The sequence below is a fragment of the Neopsephotus bourkii genome, unplaced genomic scaffold, assembly GCF_033783945.1.
Source record: "Neopsephotus bourkii isolate Nb327-2 ecotype Australia unplaced genomic scaffold, CSIRO-AGI_Nbou_v1 NB_659, whole genome shotgun sequence".
Lineage (NCBI taxonomy): Eukaryota > Metazoa > Chordata > Aves > Psittaciformes > Psittacidae > Neopsephotus > Neopsephotus bourkii.
Window position 1 is genome coordinate 6,313,420 of NW_026901158.1, and position 23,628 is coordinate 6,337,047.

The following is a 23,628-nucleotide window of genomic DNA, read 5'->3' on the forward strand; positions in this document are numbered from 1 at the left end:
GGAAGAGACACCCCATGAGAGACAGTTATCAAAAACCACAAGTGGTGATGTGCCAAGCCAGAGGAGAAGAAGCCAGAGATGTGCCCAGGTTGGCCACAGCTATGGGATGGAGCAGGTTGTGCCTCTGCCAGCCTGGGAAGGTGAGACCAGCTTTCTGGAAAGCTCAACTGCTTCTCCTTTTGCTTTGCTGGGAACAGATTCCTCCCTCTGTGTCCCCCACTGGTGATTTCATGACAGGCCAAGCTGCCAGCACCTCGGAGCAGCTGACTCTTGCCAATGGAGCCCAGAAGAAAGCCCTGGATTCCAACTGCTCCGACAGCCAGTGCCATTGTTTTCCATGGGAACAGAAGCAGAGCAGCACAAGTGAGTCGGGTTTTGGCCTCTTTCCTGGCTTATGTTTGCTCCTTTCAAGTCCTGCTTGGACCTGATTCCCCCCAAGGGGCTTTGCTGGCCCCTGGGGAGCAGCAGGGGCTCTGTGCTATGGAGCAGCTCCGCAGGCAGGGTGGAATGCCCACTGCTGTCTGAGCCTGCTGCTGCCCTCACCCTGACCAGAGCAGAGGGTCAGGCCAGGCCTGGCTTTCTGGCAAAGCCCCAGGGAGAGAGAAAAGCGAGTGGTCCTCCCCTTCCTGCAGACACAGGGCACCCCGGGAGCAGGGCAGGATGCTCACCAGCCTGCGAGCGAGTGCCAAACCTACCCAGACTGAATGATCACCATTAAGAACCTCCAGCAAATGTGAAAGAGCTTTTGTTCCAGACAGACTCAAAAGATCCAATACTTCTCCCCTACATTAAACCAAAGCAAGGTGTTGTCTGTACCCCCTCTTCTTACCCTAATCCAAATCTAATTCCCTTTGAAGGGAAAGGGTGAAAAAAGATCCATATCCTACATGTGGTCTGTCCAAATACAGAAAGAAACCTCTTGACTCAAAGACAGAAACTGTCAAACCAGAGCAAACAGCTGTATAGCTGCTTAGTACCCTCCCATGCAGCCATCCTTAGCGAGCAGGGCAGAAACCATAAATCAAGGTCCTTTCATTCCTTGCTTCTCATTCTGCCAAATTCCCTTTTCCAGTAGCTCATCTGCATGCATTGTGGCTACAGAGACCATAGCTCACCCTTTTTGCTTTCCCATTAAGAAAAGGCTTTCCAATAACTAAGAATTGGAACAACAACGTGATCAGTTACAAGTTTCTGCTTGCTGAAGTGTGTGCACACACACGTGTGTATCACAGGAGGGCACATCCCCAGCCATGCCCAGGAGGGTGCCATTGCTCCGAGTGCACCACAGTCCACTGGCAAAAGAGGAAAGGGCACTACAAGGAAATAGCTTCTCAGCTGAGAGTCTCTGTACAGGAAGGGCTGCAAGCACAGCCCCTGGCTGGACCTTGCCTACATCCTCGTCTGCAGTTCAGCTGCCAGGAGAAGATGTGAGAGCTGAAAGGGACCGACCGACATCTCTGCCACACACTGCAAGGAAAAGAGGCAGCCCAAGTGTCACCCAACAGCAGGAACCGAACCCAATTGAAAGATCAACCAGAGAACAGTTTGAAGCCTTGCCAGAAGAGTTCACTCGCTACAGAGCAGGTAAGAACGGCTGCCATGGCTAAGGCAGCAGAAGACATCCATCCTACCTCTGAAGGCAGAGACAGTGGCTTCTCCCCAGCCCCAGAAAGAACCAGCACAGGCACAGATGCCCACTGACAGGGCAAGAAAGGCCAACCAACACCAATTCCCTCCCTGGAGCAGGCCAAGAGAGGCAATTGTTAATCACCACCACAACAGAGAGACCACCACAGTCAACTGCACCCTGCCCTGGCCCAGGGGAGGGCTATCAGATAGCCAGATTCTTTTCACAGTTCAAGAAGGGCACTTCCCTTCCTGAGCCTAAAATAACAACAAAAAAAAGAAGAAAACAACAACAAAAAAAAAGAGGCTTTGTATTCCAAGCTCCAACAGTGACTATTTGCTGGCTCAGTGCAGCAAACAGGGATCACGCTCCTGGAACAGCAACTAGAAGCCTCTTCCAGGTAAAATCTGGAACATCTAAAGTGCTCCTGCTAATGCTAACAGATGAACACTGCCCTTCCATGCCCAGCAGTGGAAGGGTGTAATGCAGTTAGTGGTATAACAGCATTAGCATTTAACCGTTCTCAACTCCCATGTGGATCGTGGTAGTTCTCTGAAATGCACTTTTGGGAAGTGTTTCCTATGAGACAAGAGGATGTTTGGGGATTTGAGGGCAGGAAGGTGAAGTGTACACCATAGCATACCTTGTTCTGTAAAAACCGTTGCCTTGGAAGGTGATGTTCCCTTGCAGAGTCAATGGGATAAAGCATCCTGCAAGTGGGCTTTTCACCGTGTCACCCACAAGCAGCTCTCGGTTTGGTTACAACGGTTTCCCCCTCTCCCCCAGTGGTTTCAAGAGTTCACAGTGGTATAAACCCAATGCTTTGGGGAGACAGAAGCTGAGAAGCCCCCTGCTGCAAGTGAATGGGTGGAGTGAGGGATGCACATGAGCAACATCCTCTAGGACTAAGGATAAGCTCAACAGACACCTTACGTCCGAATAGAAACAGGGGGAGGGCAGGCACTGGAAGAACTGGGAAGTGGAGAAGGGTAATGCCAACTCAGGGAAAAGTGCATGATCTGGAGTGGTCTCGGAGTAGTTCTGCAGTGCAAATGTACGGGGAGGGGTGGAGAAATCCCTTCTGGAATGCTGCATGAAGAGAGGTAAAGGTTGGCATCCATGTGGCGGCGGACTGGGTAGGGGGCCTGTTTCCAGCAGCTCTACCCTGTTCTTCACATTTAGTGGGTTTCAATCACCACTGGCTCGTAAACTCCAGATGAGACCCTGGGGAGGGAGTGGGGAAGAAGAGGAGAAAGCCAGGTTATTTCCCCCCAGTCACTTCAGGTTGTTATTCCGAGCTCTCCCCTCACAAACATCACCCTCTAACCCCACACCAAAGACTGAGAACAAGGAGCCGGTCTGGCCAGGAGTCAAAGCTCATAACACAAACCAGACAGCTATGTGGCAAGCTGACACCAGAGCAATTGAAAGAGCTGGGTGTAGCACATGAATCCTAAAGGACAGAGGAAAAGGGGGAGTATCCTGCGCAAAGAGCCAGTGTTCCTGGCTTTGCTGTGCTCCCCTATTTGTCACCAACTTGACAGATCTTTGTGTTACCATCGTTGTCTGGGTGGTTTTTTAACCTCAAAAGGTGCTGTAAAGATTCAGACTCAACCAGCCAAGACACTGCACTAAGAGCAAGAATAAGCTGTGCTTGTTCACAAGTCTTTCATGAGAGAACAAGCCCTCAACGACGATGGAGGAGGCAGGGAAAGGGGACAATAAAGCAGATGCTGCAGTCTTGCTGTAGGCCAGCAGGAGGCAAAGCTCCCTGTGGGCACAGCGGCAAACAGGAACCAACCTCTACCATTTTGTCCTTTCATTCCTTACTTCTGTTCCTGGATCTAACAACTAGGAGCATATTATCCCTCCTAGCTCCAGCTGGGAACTGCATTCGTAACCCAGCGTAGCTGGAGCCTGTCACCAAAGGGATCCCAGGGGTGCTAATGTGGGAATAAAGCCACCACATAGCACATGATGTTTAGAAATCTCTCCTGTATCAAAGGGTGAGAGGTTCCTGGGTACAAAGAGCCAAGCAATCCCTCCGGAGCCCCTCTGTCTGCCATTGGAAGCCTACCTGTTTCCCAGCTGAATACCACTCAATGTAGTTGTTCCATCTCTGCTCACAAACAGCCTCAGGTTACTGTCTGTGGATAGAAAATGAAGTAAAACATCAAAGTCCAGAAGCACCAACGGCTGCCAGGTGCTCCCCTCCCAGACACATTACACAGCATGGGAACAAGTGGGTTTCTGTGCATACACAATGTTCCCACAGTAACAGAGCCTCGGGGAACTCCTCTGCTTGCTCTGAAAGGGAGCCTCATGTACAAATCAACCGGAGTGTTAAGCTTTGGAAGAGTAAATGCAGGACATTAATTCAGTGATACTCCTCCAGCTGCTTCTTTGAAGGCAATTCCATTGATCCAAGTTGTGGGCCAGCTTAAACACATCTGAATGGATGAGATGTGGGGCCTCATCCTGCTTTCGTAGGCTCACTGGAGGAGAAATTCAGGCTGTTCTGCCGTGAGAGGTGGCTACATTCAGTCTAGTTTTAACTCAGGCTAAGTGAGGTGTAAATCCACATATGATAAGAGTGCTGCCATGTGCAATGATTTAAGGTGACTAATGGTAACTATGCAAGCATGAATAATAAGCTGGGTTCAAGTTTAAAACTTATCAAAAACCTCAACAAGATGAAAAAGACTAAACTGGAAAATTCAAACAAAGGCAGTGATATTTCTTATGAACAGATGTGACTGCAGTGGAGAAAACCCCTTTTTAGGCTCTCAGACCTGACGACCAGCACACTGTGACACACCTTTCCTCCCATCCTTTTGCAGAGATGGGCTGTTTCCCCTCCAGTTGTGTTCTCCTACTTTAATAAATACCCTTGGGCTGACCCTGGATGAAGGCCACTAAAGCAGTACAGAGAGCTGATGTAACTGATTTCCACTGCACTGAAGAACTAGTGTTTTTCCCCTCTCATCCTTTCTGTTTGAGCTCTGCTGTACTGTGGAGAACAGCAGCAAGCGCTGCTTGCTAATGGATGTGCAGCTCTTCATGTGGTTTGTTTGTTTACCATAGAAACACCCTGCAAGCACTGAAAGCAAACTGCTCCCCATAAGGGAAGGGAGTCCATAGCAGATCAGATCTGGCTGTAAAAGCTTGTAAGCCTTGCTAAAGGAACAGCCAAGACATCCCCTTTGAGACCTCCTCTCACCTTCAGTATTGCTGACATCTGTGAAGTCCTGACTCTGCATTATTTTCTCCACTATATCATCAGCATCGATCCTGGTGTCATCCACTCGTGTTGGGTGACTCTCCACCGAATCCTTTTTCCTCCTTTGGGGAGAAATAGAGAAAACTTACTCAGCTTTTCAAGACACAGACTTCCATTTACTGTCAAGCTTCTCTTGGCAATAACCTTCTCAGCGACTACAATCCGATCTACTGCTATCTGAAGATAAATGAGCAGATCCTGCCTCACCTTCCCAGAGAAGGGGCTTTGCTTTGCTGCACAGTTACTCACCGGGAGGGTCTATCCAGCAGAATGGCTGGTCTAGGGGGGCGAGGTGGCTTCTCCAGCTTGTGGTCCCGCTCTCCTTCAGGACACTCCACTGTCATGCTCAGCCCCCCGGATGCACTGCTGCTGGTGGAGGTGTTCCGGCGATGGGTCAAGTCAGACATACTGGAAGAGCGGGAGTGCTCCGTGCTGTAACCTGCAAACACACAGGGATTACAAACCAGATCATCTCCCTGTGCTGGCAGCACAGTTATTAGGCAGGACAGCTTCAGAGCAGCATTTCTGCTCCCACATACAGAGGTTCAGGCATACATCTATGAGCTCATCTGCAGAGACTAAACAGGAGACTGGTATTAGAGCAGGGCAAGAGAGCTGGCTGCAAATCATTCTCACAAGAGCTCATTGCAGGGCAGAAAGTGGATAGGGCCAGTGCTGGCAGAGCAGTGTGGATCAATAGTTACCAGAGATCTTGGACTGCTGGCTGGCATAGCTGGAGTTCCGCGAGTGCCCTGAATGGAAGACTTCCTCTGGGCTGGACAGGTTCTGATCCGGTTCTTCTGGGACACCTGCCAAGGAACAACAGGGCACTCTGCTTACACCGTATCCAAGCCGGCACATTGGACTGCAGGGATGCTAGATCAAGGAAAGGGCAAGTCTGCTGGCACAGCCCTGCTGTACAGGCTAGTAGAGAGCTTAGAAGGAGCTGGGGAGCAGGGAAGACAACAGTGAGCTTCGCTGACAAGTTGATCACTAATTCCAGCATCCAGTGTTGGCATTTACAAGCATCTCTGGGGGCTTAAAGGATCTAGAAGGGCAGGTAGTGCGTGAAGCCATCCTAGTTAAAAGCATTAAGTTAAACCCAAGAAAACATCAAATGGTTGCTGGTAGTGAAGTATTATAACCTCTACTTGTGTGCTTCTCCTGTTGCCACCTTTCCCCTTCTATCACCGTTACTATTCCCCTTCTATAACTTCCTTATTACTTGTGAGAGAGCCCGTGCAATCTAAATCACATCTCAGCTTGATAGAGAAACCTCAGCACAACCTCTGCTCCTTTGCCATCACCTCTGCTTGTCTCTCACGCAGGAAGCGTATCAAGAAGTGCACAAGTACAACATGTTAGCCAGTTTAAGAAGAGCACTTGCACAGTGTGCTAAGTCACTGAGGTAACAATGAGCCTGGAGTGCTATTTTGGTGCAATGTATCTGCCTGCACTCCAAATGTACTAGGAAGGGAAAAAAAGCTACGTGAAAATGCAGTGCCCTTGAAAACAGGCTCATAGAGAAGCCAAAGAACTCTGCATCAGCAGCTGGAACAAGGCCATTAGACCTCAAACCAACCTCTAAAACCTTCAGAGGGACTTTTCTAGAAGATAAGTCTGAGCAACAGAAGAGCTGAGTGGAGAACAATGGTAAGTGTCTCTGCACACAATGGAAAGCAGGATGAGTGCAATTATTAAATCCCCAGCAAAAAGAACCACTAAGAAACATGCAAACACTAATCCTTCCTCTCCTCAGCTACACTTCATAGATGGTTTTGTTTTTCTCCCTGAGCAGAGGGGTGAGGAAAACATGAAAAAATAAAAGAGTTTCTGTGCTTGTAACTGTGGGGAAGAGAACAAAAGAGTGTCCAGACACAGCCAAGCATTTCATGGCTCCAGGACAGGCATTCATACCCGAGCTGAGAATGGCAGCTCTTGGCTTGGTCTGACGCAAGGAGCCAATCGTGGCTGAACCGCTGCTGCTGCTGCTGCTGCTCGTGGTTCCCTCGCCCTTACAGGTCAGCTGTAGGGAAGAGTCCTGTCCCGGTATGGTGATGGATTTGGCAGTGGAGGGAGGCCTGGAATCACAAGTGAAGGAGGTTACAGCCAGCCAGGCAGAGACTGGGAATCACCCCATCCCACCAGCAACTCCCACTCTACTATCAAGAGCATTCCCCCCGCTTGCTCCTACCCTTTGTGATGGAGGAAGCTGGCAGCTCTCTGTGACTAGTGTGACACTAGCTTTCATGTTCCTACATGCAAGACTCAGGTCTTCCCTACCTCAAACTGCATGTGGACTGCATTACAAGAAAGTTACTGACTTAATTTAAGACAAAAAGAGGCCAATCAATTCAATCATTTGTAAGGACAACAGGCGCAGAGCCTTAGCTATCCTCTAGAGCTGCCCTTTCCCCCAGCACGTGTCCAGTGGCCAGCTGGCTTCCCAAACAGGAACCAGTTTGCTGTTGTTCAGCTCTCAATTCCAGCGCCCTTTCATTACACCTTTTTGACTTGGGTCAGAAAGCAACCTTTTATCCCAGCAACCCCATCCTCCTGTGAGAGTACATTTACAATGATCAAATAACCTTTCCTTTTGTCAACTGATGATTAAACTCCTTTGCAGTGAAATTAAAGTGTTTTTCCAGCTGTCAAAATCATTTTTCCTGGTTATTCTGTGTGCTCCCAACATCCCTTTGTAAATGCTGACTGCGAGTGCCTGGAGCCCCCTCCCTTCCTCCAGAACTGTTTTTGGGTGGAAGCCACAGCATGTGAATATTCCTGTTGGAGCCTTAACTTCCCTGTAGCCTGAAGTCTGAACTGGAACTAATGGATCGTATTATGCCTTTTAAGTGAGGAGTGAGAAAGAAAAACTCCTGTTTGCCTCACTTGGAGCTCTGAGAGATGCTACATGAGAGGATCTTGGCAGCATTTTGGGAGAAAAAGTACAGCACTGAGTGCTTTATGGGCAGCCAAAGAGCTCTAAAGGCTTAAGGAAACCCATAGCATGCCTTCACAAGGAAAAAAACCCTCCCTAATCATGTTCTTAGTGATTTACATGCACCAAGGTATTTGGGGACTTTGCTCTGCAGGTTAATGAGGCCTTTACAGTGTTAATGAAGTAAGTGTTCCTGTGGCTCTCAGCTCAGGCTGCTCTGCCCCCTCCACAACACCCAGGAGGAGAAGGTTCATGGGAGCACTGCAGAAAGTCAGTGCTCGGAAGTGATTTCCCAGCACAGTTTAATTCCTGCCTAATCCTCTAATGAGTGCCATTTATCAAAAGCTCTACTGATCAAGGGCTGTTCTGCACGCAAAGCTTCCATTTCCAGACAGTTGCACATCGTCAACATGTAAGGAAAAAATGGAAATGACTGGAAAAATCCTTTAAGAAAATTAGGAGGTTTCACTTTCACACTGAGCCTACTTATATTAAATGGATATTCATACCCAATTCTGTATCATTTTCAGGCACTTTTAACAGTGGGACTTGCTTCCACAGTGAAGGAGCAACAGTTATTTGCGGCAGACATGTTATTGCCAGTCATCCTAGTACCCTAGATTTAAAACATCTGTTACTGCTAAAAAGTTATGGTTTAAGAGATCCAAAACTTCTTTATTACACTTCCTTCTGAGGCAGAAACCCTGCAGAATCAGATGACACTGCACTTCAGGTCTGAATGCTGCACTGCTATGAAAAGCCATTCACAAAATAAACCCACCCCAAATCATGCAGCATTTTACAACAAGAATGTAAGTTGATTTATACTCTTCAAGCTAGCTCCTAAAATTAGACCTTTGAGCCCAAAATACCACAGCTACAAGAGATGGCCTCAAGGTAATGCTTTCTTCTCTCATGGTGTTAGGAGTCAACACAGTCTATCAGTGTGTGGCAGTCCTGCTGTGTACAGTCACACACCTTACGCAGCCTGGGCTGTGAGCCTTGCAATGCTATAGTGCAGTGCAATGTCAAATGTTGCTGGTATATTTGTTAACAGACCCTCCATCAATTCCTTAAGCAACAAAACTGCTTCATAGCTTAACTGTGCTTATTCTTTCCTAGAATGATGTATTAACAAGTACACAACTGCAGCTTCTCTGCTAAGACAAACTATGAACCTGGGCTCCTATAGGGAAAAAAAAGGAGAATTAAAATGTTCCAGCCTTGCAGTATTTTTGTTGCTGTTTCAATCTGAGCTCCTTATCCTGCGTGAGATGTGCTGAACCATGTCCTTTTCCAAGCCTGTTTTCTTTGCTGACCTTTCCCTTCCAGGAGGTCAGTGAAACCAACCCCAGAGCGATGAGAAATTCTATCCTTGAGGCAAAACATGAAGTTTGTCATCAACAACCACTGGTTTCTAAAGCCTAACTGATACCAGCAGAGAAAATACTGTGCACAACCCATAACCCAGCTGGGAGAACCACAGCAGAGACAAAGATTAACAGCAGAGGCTGGCTGTGCTATTTAACAACCCAGCCCACCAGTTTCAAGCTTTCCCCTGTACTTCCCAGTATCAGTCAAGGGCATCTTTCCCCCCCTCCCTATCAACTTCAGTTTCCAGCAAGGAACTGCAAAAGAACCAGATGTCCTGGTCTGCCCAGCATGGGATGAGCACCCAGAAACTCACGTTTTGAAGCAGGGGTCCCCTGACAGCAGGGACATTCCAATCGTGACCTGGAGAGGGGGACAAGGCACATCATTAACCATGCTGCAGTGAGCTCCTCACTTCACAATAAGCAGGAGGTCAAGGGCTAGGTGTAAAGATTAGCAAGACCTAGTTTCTTTCCAAAGGAAATCAGCTTCAGGGATTTAGGAAGGTATTTCCCTCCCTGTCCCGTATTACTGGCATCAGTAACTCTCATTTGCAGTGGTTCAGCAGGACAGCAGCCTCAGAACTTGTTTCACCCCTCCTGCTCATGGTTTCTTTGATGACAAAGAATGTATAGAGGGTCATGGCTTGGCCAAACGGATGCCAAGATATCAAAGGGCAACTTTGATAATGGGAAGCTTCCCAAGTCAGACTAGCAGCATAAAAGGCTAAATCCTGTCTCTGTACATAATGCAGAACCTCCTCTCAGGCTTGGCACTGCAATTGAATAGTAGGATTTCACTATGCAGTGCTAGCTGTTGTACCTTTAGGATGGAGTTGTCCTGTCGGGTGTTCTTAGTATCGTATCCTTCCAGCAAGCAACAGCGCACAGTGGATCCAGAGCCTGCAAACTCTGCCAGATTGAGATCAGCAAAGCCCAGCTGTAGCCAGGAAAACAATGGAGGGGAAGGGGAGAGAACAAAATATAGTCAATAAAGGGATTTGTGGTGTCACACAGACTAAAGGAAGAGAGAGCATCTGTGAGCAAGGGCAGAAGCAGGAGCCAGTGCACGGAGAGTTGTGGCTGTGAAGCTCCCCAAGTACTGAATGAGCAGAGTCATATTCCTAATCCCAAACCATGTTGGAGGCCTTCAGGAAGCCAGCTCCATGTGGAGGAAGGACACAGAGCAGTGGTGCTGGCCAGGACAGTGTTAACCAGCCCGCAGCCGTTGCATAACCAAGGACATGGAAGGCACTAGGTCAACGATGTGGAAAAAACAGAATCACACACACACAAACATAATAAGGCACTCTTTGTATCGGGCCATCCCAGAATGCAGTGGAGCATGTGAACCAGGAGATGAAAGGATATTGTTACAGAGGAAAGTGACACCGTCCTGAAAAACAAACCTGAGCCTTGGAGCACAGCAAGCTGGAAACCCAGAGCCATGCAGCAGTGTGTGCCCCACTCTGTCCTGGAGCAAAGGTTCCTCAACACCGCTAAGATTTAACTGGGAAGTGGGAAGTTTGACAGGCAGAAGGGAAGAGAGGTGTTTGGAGAGATTTAGCTGTGAGCTCTCTAAACCTCCTCTAACAAAGGGGAGCAAATAGGGAAGGTGAATAGGGAATGTTGAAGAAGACAGGCAAATTCAAAGAGGGTACCTATGTCTCTAGAGTAAAAACGAACACAAGGAAGAGTACGCTTGTGTTTCTGCTCTAATTGCTGGTATATTAATACAGTGCTTTAAAGCAAAAGTTATAGCTTCTTTTAAGCAGAGCTTTAGCAATAGAAGTCAGTTGTGTTTCATCTAATCTGATCAGGAACAGATGCTGCACCCTGTATCTGGCCAAGCCATCCAAGCATAGAAACTGCGTCACTTCAACATACAGGTCACCTTCCATGAGAACACGGAAGGGAGGTGGAGAAGCAGCCTGGACCTAGCTGCTACTCTGTACATTGCCATACATTCCTCCTGCCCTGGTGCTGACAGCTGGATGGCACAACAGGGAGCTCCAACCAGTAGCACCATCCTAAGGAAATGTGGTGCTGTCAACTGTGGAAGCTGACAGGGAGTCAGAGCACAAACCACAGTCACTGCTGTATGAACCCTGGCTCCCACTGCTCCAAATCAGAAGTCTAAACCACAGTCTGCACAAGATATGTGATCCAAGGGGAAACAGTTGCAGGATTAGCATAGCTGCTTCCTCCATCCCCTTCTCAAAGGGGAAGAAGAGCTGATGGCAAAGGAATACAAGAGTGTGGGATACAGCAGGAACCACAGGGCAAATAAACCCCCAAACCCTAACTTTTCTCCTTCTTTTCTCTGTTCATAAGAATTCCCTTAATGCAAGTGTTTCTCCAGATGTTCCTGACTCCTCTAGCTCAGGATGCTGCTTGCTGAGTATTGCCTGATAAGGAAAAAGACAACCCCAAAACAAACAGTGAATTTTTATCTCTGCGAGATAAACAAGAGAGGAGAAAGCCACAGAGGGAGCTGCAATCCATCATTGTGACAAAACTGGAGGGCACAGGAGGAACCCAGATCCCTCTTCACCACAGCACTAACTTCTCAGAGATCACCATCAGAGGACAGAGTGTGGGAGAAGCCTCCAGCCACCCATATGGTGTGCTGAGGTCAGAAGCTCTTCTCAGGAAGCAGACTCCCAGTATATAAAGGAAGGATCCCTTAACAAAAGGATGTTTTCAGATGTAACCTTTCCGAATAGCTTCCTCAGTTTTCCAGCCAGCTGATGCTGTTTCTTCCAGCTCAGGGAAAGAGTTTCCGCTTGATCAATCCTTCCTGTTGGCTTCCTCTTTGTGATCCCTGACACTGAAGTGACATTAACGTCAAAGCAAAAGGTGCACGAGTGGATGGAAACTGTCTTGAGCACAAACAGCTCCACCCCTCTCAGTCCCTGCTGAAGAGGGACCAGGTAAAGAGGCATTCGTAAGCTGCATCTTCCTCTACATCTGCTGCCGTGACTGGAGGAGTTTTCACATGAATGAATGTAGTTTAAAAAGGTGAGGACTTGTTCAGAATGGGAAAATAGATGTAGGGACTTAAGATTATGCTAGAAACATCAGGAATCCCAAGTTAGTTCTGCCACAAGGACCTGCCTGGAATAAGCCTGGTCAAGACTGCAATGCTTAATCCCTGGTCTGGTGTGACATCCCTTCTTTCTGAGCTGCTGAAGTGCTTGGGTTGCCTTCTGTTGACAACTAGAACATGACTGCCTTTACAGAGCAGACTAAGCATGAGATGGGTGTTTGAGATCTAGTCTCCCTTCCTGGGCTGGAGCAACAAGGACTCTTTCAAAATGGCACTAAACACAACTGGTGACTGAGTAAACATGGAGTAGGTTAGAACATGGCCTGAAGAAGAGCCCAGGTTAACTCCACCTCGGAGACGTGCCTTCAGGTTTTCATTGATTCTGTGTTTCCAAACCCTGTGGGACACTTGAGGATGGACATGATGGGAGGAACAGGCTGATGCATTTACTCTGTCTCAGAGAAACATCTGCAGAACGGAGGAATAACCTCCCCTCAGTGAGAGCTTACTGAAAGAGAAACCGATGGCCCCAGAGACCATGACCTGACCAGCTACAAAAAAGGAACAGTGTGGGCAGCACCACTGCCCTCTGTCATGCAGTGTGGTTCACCCTTCAAAGCCAGTTACCTCCATGGCCTCAGGAAGGGTATTGATTAGAAGAAGCTCTTACAAGGATGTGCGTGACCTGAACATCTGTTTATTAGAAACCAGCGGCAGTGACTCATTTTCAAACAAACATGGTTTTGAGCTCTGTGTGAGCTCCATCTCTAAGCCAACATTGTCTCTTGATCCAGCACACAGAGAAGGGGGTGTCCCATTGTCTCTCCCATAGCACAGGCAAGGAAACAGTGGGGAACAAACCAAAACTAACATCCCTGCTGATGTGTTTGCTTTTTGCCTCCGTGTCTCCTGTGCTTTGGAAGGCAGTGATTCTGCTGTAGGTTTCTGCCTGCACACAAGGCAGCGAGGTGCCTACCCCAGCCACAGCTCCCTGCTGCGTTGTGGAGAACAGAACTGGAGTCTGTGTTTATGAGCACGACGCTGCCAGGAGCCAGAGAGTTCACATCTGACTCAGAACTTCCCCAAAGTTTGAGGACATGCAGATCATCTTCCCAGCCCCCTTCTCAAATCCACATCCAACACAATCTGGATCCTGTCCCAGCATGTCCAGTTTTTGGGAAATCGCTTAACTCAGGCTTAAACTAAGAACTGATGACCATGTCCCCTGATTGCTTCACGCAGCAGCCACTGGTTTCTAATGGATGTAAAGCACTAACAGAAGACAAGACCATCATCACTCTCCCACATTTGCCCTTTCTGTGCTCTTACCTTTGAGTAGGTTTTTCCGCCCTTCAGCTCCTATAACAGGAGACAAAACAAACAGGAAAAGCAACTATTAAATGTGCTGGGGAAACTGGGGGAAAGTCATTACTCAATCCTGGAATTTGCTCTCAGGATTTCACAAACCTCTGTCCCACATAGGTTACCACCACCCTCATCACTCCCACCCTCCACCAAGCACCCTTGCTTGTGTTCAAGTCACATCCTGGCCCAAACAAATCCCTGCCCATGCAATTCTTGCTGCCAAAACGCAGGTAGTGTCCAACACCATTACTCTGGTGGTACGACCTGCCAGAAGCAGAAGGGAGATGCTCACCTTCCGGACAGACACTCGGCAGATGCAGGGGTCCAGGAGTCCTGTGGCTGGGTTGGCACTCATTTTACACACAAAGGTGAATTTCTTCTTCCAGCGGACACAGTTTTCCTGCACTTCCTCTCTGTGAGAAAGCAAAAACAATCTTCAAATAAAGGCACAAACCAAATCAATCCTCCTTATTAAGTATTTGGTTTTAAGGACTAGCAATCTGGCTTGTTAAGATTGTCTACGATAGAGCTTTGTCCACACCACCTCAAACTGCACCACACAAAGGTGTTATAATCACATCAAGCTTCTCACTAGTCAATGCAGGTAAAATCCACCCAGGTTCCAGGAAAGACTCATCACCTCATCAACAGAATTTGCCTTTAAAACTCTCACAAAGCTCACTGACATTTCCTGCTCAGCTGGTTTAGCGCAGTCATTGCCCAGCCTCTGTAACTGAACCGAGCTGAAAAGGTTTGCAAGCTTATCTTCCTATGATGTGCCTGTTTTGTACAGCAAATGTGCTGTGTGTCCTGGACAGCTTGTCCTTCCCGGCAGCCATCCTGCTTCTCATGCTGGGACTAAGCCAGTGAGGCCAGCCAGCATGGAGGAGGACAAAAACGCACGTGGAAATGCTCCTGGGTGCATGCAGACAGGATCACATCAAGCAAACATCATGCTTCAAATCACACAGGGGTTTCAGACCGTAAAGGAGTCTAAACCAGGAGGAGGTGGGTTTGCTTGCACAGCTTCTGAGAAGCCTACCTAGACCTACCAGGGTGAGTGGAGAAGCACACAGCTCCAGCTTAGCCTGAGTGCACATGAGGAGTAGAAGAAGCCACCTTCTTCAGGTATAGGACTGGCTTCTGCAGAGCCCTCAGGGGAAGCTGGATTTCACCCTCCCAAGGAGCTGGAAAGGAGGTGTGTGGGTCCTTCCATGGGGCTCTGGTTCCTCTGCAGGACGACCTGTTTATGGCTCAGAGCTTGACCTTCAGCCTATTCAGTTCTCAAAGTGCTGAGGCTGGGGAGGGAAGGGAAGGCGCTTCTGACAGCTATGAGCTGGCAAGTTTGCATCTCGCTCTTATCTCTCCTCTTTGCACAGGACAAAGGGGCAAAGGCACCCGATAAACTGTTTGCTTTAGCAGGGAAAGGGAGGTTTCCCACCAGCTGACACAGGGCATGCCAGAGATTGGTGGCAAAGGGGAGAACGATCAGCCTTGGCACTGCCTCAACTCTCCTTCTGGGAAGGAAGGGCCAAAAGCCAGAGCACAGCCCAAGAAGCCCTTCTGCAACCCCGAGTGAGCCCAACAGACAGATACCAGGGAGCTGGGAGGTCCCTGCTAGTCCTCTGAGCTGTACTGTGGGACCTGAATGTGCTGGCCAAGGTAAATGCAGAGAGCAGAATAACTGAAACCTGTGATTGTCTGTAAGGCAGATAAGGACTGATCACCCTGTTTAAAACATGGGAATAGAGAGGGCAGCAGTTACTGCCAGGAAGTGAACTTAAGCTCCTTCCAGACAGAACTAAGGCTGGCTATTGAAGTCACTGAAAAGTGAGACATCAGAGTGCCGAAAGTACCTTTGGATCTGGGATTAATTCAAGATGAGAGCTGGTTCTCATTGCTTCACTCAACTGCAGCTCATTCAGACAGGAGAGAAAACACTTCCAGAGGGATTAAAAAGGCTTTGCCTTTAATAAAATATTCACCCAGCCAGGCAAATTAGGCAAGTTACATTTCAGCTGTGAGGTGTCTTAAACCTGACTTAATAGCAGGTATCTCAAGTGACCTAAAGGAAGGAACTCGGATACAGATGAAACAAGGAATTCAACAGAACAGAGAAATGCTTTGGGAACACATGTACTTCAGAGGCATAAGGAAGGTACACGGGATGCAGTAAGACCGGAGATATTTTAGCATTACTTGTCTTTAAAAAGGAATGACTTCAGAACAGCCTTCCAGTGTTTGAAGCGGGCTATAAGGATGCTGGAAAGGGACTCTTCATGAGGGACTGTAGCAATAGGACACAGGGTGACGGGTTTAAACTGAAACAGGGTAAGTTCAGGTTAGATATAAGGAAGAAGCTCTTTACAGTGAGGGTGCTGAGGAGCTGGCACAGGTTGGCCAGAGAAGTGGTGAATGCTGCATCCCTGGCACTGTTCAAGCCAGGCTGGGCAGAGCCTTGGGCAACATGGCCTAGTGTGAGGCATCCCTGCCTAAAGCAGAGGGCTGGAAGTGGATGATGCTAAGGTTCTTTCCAACCCAAACCAGTTTGGGATTCTATGATTTTCTATAGTGAGGCCAAGTGAACAATTTTCAGCTCACGTACAACAGCACAGTGCTGCAAACCCTGGCTCAGAGCTCCAGCTCCAGTCACAGGTGACTATTTCAGTGCCCAAGCTCCAGCTCCTGAACACCCATTCCATGCACCCAGCTCCCCACAGCTGCTCCTGCAGTCGGAGCAAGACTGCTCCATGGTGCGAGTTTCCTTACTCAGGACTTCTGCTCCTGTTACAATGCAGCTATGATGAAGCATCTGCTAAGTGCTGCCAAGTCCAATGAGGGCTAATTACTTCACAACCAAAAGTGCTGATGAGCAGTAAGAGCTCCTTTGGAGTAATCTGCTGTTAGCACAAGCGCACCTAACAGACACACTGCTTTTATTAAGGCTGTATGTTGGCTCTCCAGACCTGCTGCAGATACCACACGGTGCAAGGGATTAGGAAAAGGATTTGGTGGGGGAGTTATGTTACCCACAGCACCACAAACACGAACCCCAGCTGCAGGTGCACTTGTAGCTTGGGGCTTATAGCTTCGGCATAGTCTGTGTAGGATGGAAAGGAGTTCACAAGTTACAATGCAGAGCTGCTTTCCAGTCACAAGTGCCACAATCATATAAAAGTGACTTTTCGACTTACTTTCTCACTTTAAAGTGTGACTTTAGAGAGAGTTTAAAGACCTAAGGGCGAGGGCTGGGTCTGTATCGTTAGACAAGCAACTAACAGTACTATTGCCTCCAATCAAACGCTAAAATATCCGTTCCACATGTCCAAAAGATGGCTTGTGGGAAGCGATGGGCTTTGTGTGTCCACCTCCCACCAAGTTATGGTTAGGCTGGGAATCAGAGAACACTAAAATAGAGAAACAAGTGGCCTGGATGAGGAGCAGTTTTGTATTTAGCCCTTGAATATTCTCTGATGTACAATTAGGAACCATCACACCCAAACCCAAAACACATATGCAGTGTGGAGAGGGCTTTACTGAGAGGCGTTTCCTTCCATCCTAATCACAAGGCAGCTAAAAGCAAAGCAGAAACTAACAGCTTTAAACCACAAAATGGCTAATTTTAAACGTTACTCTGCATTTGGAGAGCCAGAAATAGAGCAGCCCCGAGCCTGGTACAAGGTGTCAGCTCAACGGGTCTGCAGAAGCTTTATTTTTAAGGAGCCGCCTGTACCACTTTGCTGAGATTCCCAGAAGGTTGAATCCCTGCCAAGCTCAGCTTTGCCCTCTTCTGACTCCAGACTTATTCAAAGCTGTGTAATTACTCTTCCAGACCTAAATATACCTCCTCAGAATAAACCGATGCAACCCTGCAGCAGCTTTTGTGAGCGGTGAGGGCCACAAAGAGCTTCTTGGGGTCTTCCAACCCTGGTGTTGCTCCTTGAGCAGCCAGAAGGGACAGTTCATTGTATCCCCAACCACCATCTACCCCTCAAGAGAGAGCTTACCAGAAAAAGAGCAATCAGATGATGTTTCACCATAGCATGGTATGAGTCCAAGCAATGGGAATGATGCACAGCACTGACCCACCGGTTTGCCTACTGGTAAAGCAAGCAGCAACGTGCTCAGTGAAGCCTCTTTGGGTGCAGATCTCACACACAACCCTTACTGCAGCTCTGGAGACAGGCAGAGGAACAGGAAATGAACAGATTTAAGAAGATCTGTTTCCCAACTGTGATTTTCGTGCCATGGACAGAGTAGCACTGTTACAGAGCTCACTGTGAACGCAAGTTACCTTCAGCAAGCACTCCTTGACAAAGGCCATGTATATGACCCATGCTATCTTGGGCTACCACAGGCCTCTCTCCCACATGAAAACCCATCTAATGTAACACCAGAACAGAGATTAAAACTTCTATTTACAGACACAAAGCTGAGTTATGCCCAACTGGGTATCATGCTTCAAACACACAACCCGCAGTTCTGCCTTGCTGAAGCATTTAGGAAAGCAGATGTTTCTCTCTTACTTTATGGCAGCAGTCACACATAAGACAGTTAAAAGTAAGAAGCATTCTAAAAAGGCCACAGGCTTACTGGGAGGGCAACAACACAAACAGCTTTCTAATGCTTTCAGCAGAGCAATGTGTGTCAGTGTGATGCTTCACGCACGGGAGCAGACGTGGGAAAACCTCAGGCTAAAGGAGAGGGTATATAGATAAGAACACACAAAGAGCTGCTTAATCAGGTCTCCTCCTCCTCATCTCTATGCAAAGGGCAAGCTTTCTGATTCCAGATGCCCAATCCACATGGTCACTTGTCCCCCTGCTTGGAGATGCAGATCTGTGCCTGCCCCTTCAAGCAGAACTAATCCTCCTGCCTGCTTGCGGCACTCTGCACCCTCCTCACATCAGGAGTGAACCACCACTGAAGCAGCATCTCCATCTGATAAGGCAGAAGCAAGATAACACCGTTTCAAAGAGGCCAGCAAGCCAACTCCCAGCTCAGATTCATTTCAGCAGGAGGACTGAAAAGCAGCCCTCAAAGGGACCCTGACACATAGCAGCAGTGAGTGGGTCCTCTTGGGGAGGGAGGTAACACAACCTCCCCTCAATCACACAGCAGGGGGAGGAGGAAAGAAAATACAGTTATTTCAGCAGACTGCATCTGAAGGGCATCTTCAACAGCATTTCTTTACCCTGCTCTGCTTTCAGCTGCAGAGACCCATCATTAAGACAGCCCCAGCACTTCTGAAGGCTGAATTAAAGCAGGATTGCTGACACTCCCTCAGCTTGGCAAGATCTGGAACAATCCTGCATTATGCTCTGCAGAAGATACTATTTTAACCAGGTTATCTAGTGCAAAGCTGGAGGAGAGACCTTTGACAAGGGCGAGAGAAAGTCCCTGAAAAACCTCTTTTAAAACAGACTTTTTACGATGCTGGGCCAGTAACTGATATTCACAGCACACCGGAATTGATACCATGCTACTAACACAGCAGGTCCTGCTGCAGAGAGAGGGCCTAATCACTGCCTGTAAAAAACAGAAAATAGAAGGTTGTGTGAACTTCTATATAGAACAGAAAGTGAGCCTTCATTTAGCCATTAGCTGGTTTAGCTATGTGAGCCAGAACCTGTAGGTATCCCCAAATAACGGGCTCAGGACAGGGCATTTCACTGCAGCACACCTATTATTACAGACAGCTGCAGCTCTGAGGCTTTGTTGTCCAGAAGCAAGCCTCACCATGGGCAGACAGCAAACCAGGAAGCAGCCTTGGAACACACCATGTTAATAAAAGCTTAGGGCTGCCATCTATTTTATCTTGTCATCAAGACCATGCAGGCCAAATACAGGTAGAAAGAAGCAAAACACGATGAGCAAAAGGCACTGAGAGCTGGGAAGCTCAGTGGAAATGCATCCCAAGAATGAGAAGTGACACTCCACATTCCTTATGCCCTATCCTTGGCAGTGTTCAAGGCCAGTTGGACAGGGCTTAGAGCAACCTGCTCTAGTGGAAGGTGTCCCTGACCGTGGCAGGGCTTGGAACTGGATGAGCTTTAAGTTTCCTTCCAACCCAAACCAGTCTGGGATTCTGTGATTCCTTAGGGAACACCATACAGGATTGTAAAACCCCATCTAGATACGTAAAGCCAAGGCAGTTTAACCTGGAGGTGTAAAATGCTTTACATCAAGCTTTACATGGAGGGGTTTTTTGCCTTCCCTGAGCAGAACAGAAAGAGCTGCAAGTAGCTCCCAACAATAAAGTCACTCTGTTTTGACTGGGCTGACATCACTGACCAGAACAAGTGCCAACCCGAAGAGCTGGACGTCTCCCCCACTGCAAACAACCCTGTATTCTGCAGCTGACAAGTGCTGGTTGTTGGGAAGTAGACATTAGCAGTTATGATGGAAAAATGGCTCAGAGAGAGATGATGCAGACTGTGTTACTAAGAGAACTAAGCGAGCCTTTGTCATCTGAAACAAGTCTAATGGGGATGTTTCACTGCAAGTGTTTTAAACAAGGGTTCAGCAGTAAGGTCATCACAGCTACCACCTACTCCCAGTTTAACTTCTAAATTCCCAGCAAACCCATTCCAATGGCCCACAATGGAGAAAGACACTTATCCACACCTCCCTGTTGGCAATGGTGTACACCTATTACTTTAGTTCTTCATTTACACCAATGGGGAGATACATATGGGATCCCTAAATGCCATATTTGAACACCAGTGTTTTTAGAGTGAAGCATTCCCACACCCCAGCATGTTTCTGAGGGAGAAGGGCAAGCTCCAACACTTCTGGAGGGCTTCACCATGCTTGTTCAGTTCTGCCTCACACCAGGCAGTGGACATACACCCACTCCTGCTGTTTGCTGGCAGTTGAGGAGGTGAGGGAAGAGTGAACATGGAAGGAAGAGTAAGGAAAAGTCAGCTCAGGAAACTAGATTCCACTTAGGCAGTTTGCAGCAGAGCCTGCACAATCCCTGTTTCACTGGAGAAGAGACAAATACAGGAAAAAGGATTAACAGCAACTGCCCAGAAAAGCTCATGGAAGAAACTTCAGGCACAGCTGAGAAATCAAGGTAAGGAGTAGAGAAGACTGCTTCACTGGGGGACAAGGGGCAGTGACACAGCACCAAGTATGTGAAAGGCAAAAGAACTAGAGCAAAACCAACCAGGCGGGCGTGAAACAAAAACAGGATACACAGAGTGATTTAGAAATCCTCCTTAGGAATAAGCTGGTATCTAGCAGGCAAGCAATTGACTTTTGATGGCTTTAACCTTATTTCCAGAAGCCTGTTTCTATAGAAGCACAGCTTTTGAACTGCGTGTTACAGTTCCCTCCGAGGCAGTGATCACTCTTGATCAAGGTCCACCCGTACAAGCCAGGGAGCAATAATACTTACTGGAGAATGGGGATGGCAGTCAGTCAATCACCAGGAGAAAAGCCTCCAGCATCAGCATTCCTAGCTGTGTATTAACAGCTTCTCTGAAAGGCAGTAATGCAGCTATGCCTGGACTCCAGTCACGTGCATCCAGACATGTGTCTTTTATAGGTGACAGACATGAGATCCTGCACCTCATGCACAATGTCCCATAGGAAAGAGTTTTCCAGTGTAGTCCATCCCCTGTACTCCAGCATAGCCACGCTCTCCAGTCCATTCAGTGCTTCTAAAACCTAACACTGGGTTAGTTTTATATAGATATTTTATATAGATATTTCTAACCGTTCCTTATACCTAAATCTTAAGGCCTGTCACAGCTCTTCCTAACATTAACTATGTTAAAAATACTATCAGAAGCAATGGAAGTGATTAAACACCAGCATGCAGCTGGTGATTGAGCGCTGCAGGAGAAACTGCATAATGAAATAAAAGCTGTCCCAAATGGAGAAAGAAAGTCCCAGAAAAGTGACCCTTTCAAACTTAAGCTATAGAACAAGTCAGATGAGTTTGGGAAGGGTGGAGCAGGGAGAAGGCAAGGGGAAATAATTCTAACAGGCTCGGCTGTGGAGCAGCAAGGGATGTGTACACTGCACTTCATGGACAGGACATGCCCAGCAGAGCCAGGCTGCTTTGAGGGATTTCTAATTCACATTCTGTCATCTCCAAGCAGAGAAGAAAAGCTGGACATGAGGAAAACAAGGACAAGAAGGGACTGTAACAGTGAGCACTGTTCAATCCATCTACTGTTACACACTGTGCTGAAGGCAGACCAACCCGAAGCAGCACATATCCAAGGACTTCTTGCCACATCTACAGAGCACAAGCTCTTTTTGGTGAGAAGCCAGGGCCATGTGCCAGGAGCAAAAACATCACAAGCAAAGAACTACCAAACTCCTTAAGTGTAAAGAAAGGAATAACTGGGGAGATGACTCAGTTGCTGCAATACAAGTCCGTAATAACGTGCATATTGAACACTGAAAGACGTATTTGCTTTTTTTGAACTCTGATCATGCACTGAGTCACCACACCAACTCCTACCTCTATTGTTCCCATAGACTATGCTGGAGCTGGATTAGCCAAGAGCAAACTAAGTGCCAGCTGCCAAGCCCACCACCCGGGCCTTCCTCTTATAAGGCAATTCACAAAGATTTCAGTTACAGAAGACACAAGCACAGTTCTGCACTGCAGATTTCACCTGAGGCTGCCCAGGTCAGCCACCAGCTCCTGCATTCAGGTTGCTCCATGTTGGTGCCGCGCTCTCCAGCCTGTCTCAGATGCTGTTCCTTTTCATCCCGTGGTTGCACATGTGTTGTTCCTCTTGCTCCTGTGCTTGTTCTGTGCTGCAGAAGACTGGGTTACCTTGCAGTTCATAGAATCACAGAATGGTTTGGGTTGGAAAGGACCTTAAGATCATCCAGTTCCAATCCCCTGCCATAGGCAGGGATGCCTCGCACTAGGCCATGTCACCTGAGGCTCTGTCCAACCTGGCCTTGAACACTGGGATGTGTTCATCTGCCCGGGATGGAGCACTTACCACAATGAAGAACTTGTCTAACTCTGGATATAAATACCTTTCAGATCTGATTTCCCACAACTATGACCACTGAACAATCAAATGTGCTCTATTCATAAAACAGGCATGGTGGCAACTTAACTAAGAAGAGCTCTTACCTATGGCATCCAGCTGGAGTTCCAGGGGATGAGCAACACCAAGCTGAGAGACCTCCACATTACTAAGGGATGGAGGGCACAGAGGGAGGGGATGTTCAGGACCATTAACAAGTCAACAGCACAGTAAAAACCACAGAAGCTAAGAGGAAAAAAAAACCCTGACTCCCAGGGCCTGTTCACCCATTGGACAAATCGCTGTTCAAATTTCCCCTGTGGTTCTAACAGGGGAACTAAAGTTTCAGAAGGCCCCAAACACTTCAGAAAACCTCTAAGGTTTGCTCCATGCAGATGCTTCAAGATTAAAGTAGATTAACCCACCATGTTTCAGAGTCAATACGTACGTCTATCACACTGAGAAAGCCTCAGCACTTCTGGCAGACTGTAGATGCGAAATGAAGATTCAGTGATTAGATGTTGCTGATGTATTTATAAACTTCCTTCATCTCCTAAATGTTAGCTGGCATCTGAGAGACTCCAGATTTGCCTCTTGCTGCCTAAATTTAAACCCCTAGTAAAGAAAGACAGCAATGTCAACTCCACCAAGGAGAAATCTGATAATATCCCTACCACACAGAGTGCAAGGCATGGCTACAACTCCGTGATGCAAGAAAGCTGTGTTTGTAAACAAGATGCTCTTATAAAACCCTACCTTTCAAAACAAGAAAATCCACACAGGATGAGAAGAATCAAGACATGGTCAACTCCATACCTGGGATGGTATATCTGGAAAATGAGAAGCCTGAGGGGAATCAATACAAGACTACGAACAGCATCCCTAGCACAAGTGATGTACACAGACACAGATCTTTTTGCCTCTAAGGCAGATTTATGACACATGAAGACATATTGATGCCAAGGTAGTTAACTGACATTTTTTGCCAGTATAA

At 47.7% G+C, this 23,628-nt stretch overlaps 1 protein-coding gene across 1 annotated transcript in view; it reads right to left on the minus strand.

Annotated features, from left to right (window-relative positions):
* Positions 1-2,116: 2,116 nt before the first annotated feature.
* EEIG1 (estrogen-induced osteoclastogenesis regulator 1) overlaps positions 2,117-23,628 on the minus strand; it is a 33,551-nt gene continuing 12,039 nt past the window's right edge. The window contains exons 3-12 of the mRNA XM_061352920.1: positions 13,922-14,042; positions 13,594-13,623; positions 10,039-10,155; positions 9,533-9,579; positions 6,825-6,988; positions 5,612-5,716; positions 5,157-5,346; positions 4,848-4,969; positions 3,705-3,774; positions 2,117-2,851 (exon numbers count right to left, since the gene is read on the minus strand). Coding sequence (XP_061208904.1) covers positions 2,806-2,851; positions 3,705-3,774; positions 4,848-4,969; positions 5,157-5,346; positions 5,612-5,716; positions 6,825-6,988; positions 9,533-9,579; positions 10,039-10,155; positions 13,594-13,623; positions 13,922-14,042 — 1,012 coding nt within the window. The 3' untranslated portion in view covers positions 2,117-2,805. The remainder of the gene's footprint in view (positions 2,852-3,704; positions 3,775-4,847; positions 4,970-5,156; positions 5,347-5,611; positions 5,717-6,824; positions 6,989-9,532; positions 9,580-10,038; positions 10,156-13,593; positions 13,624-13,921; positions 14,043-23,628) is intronic.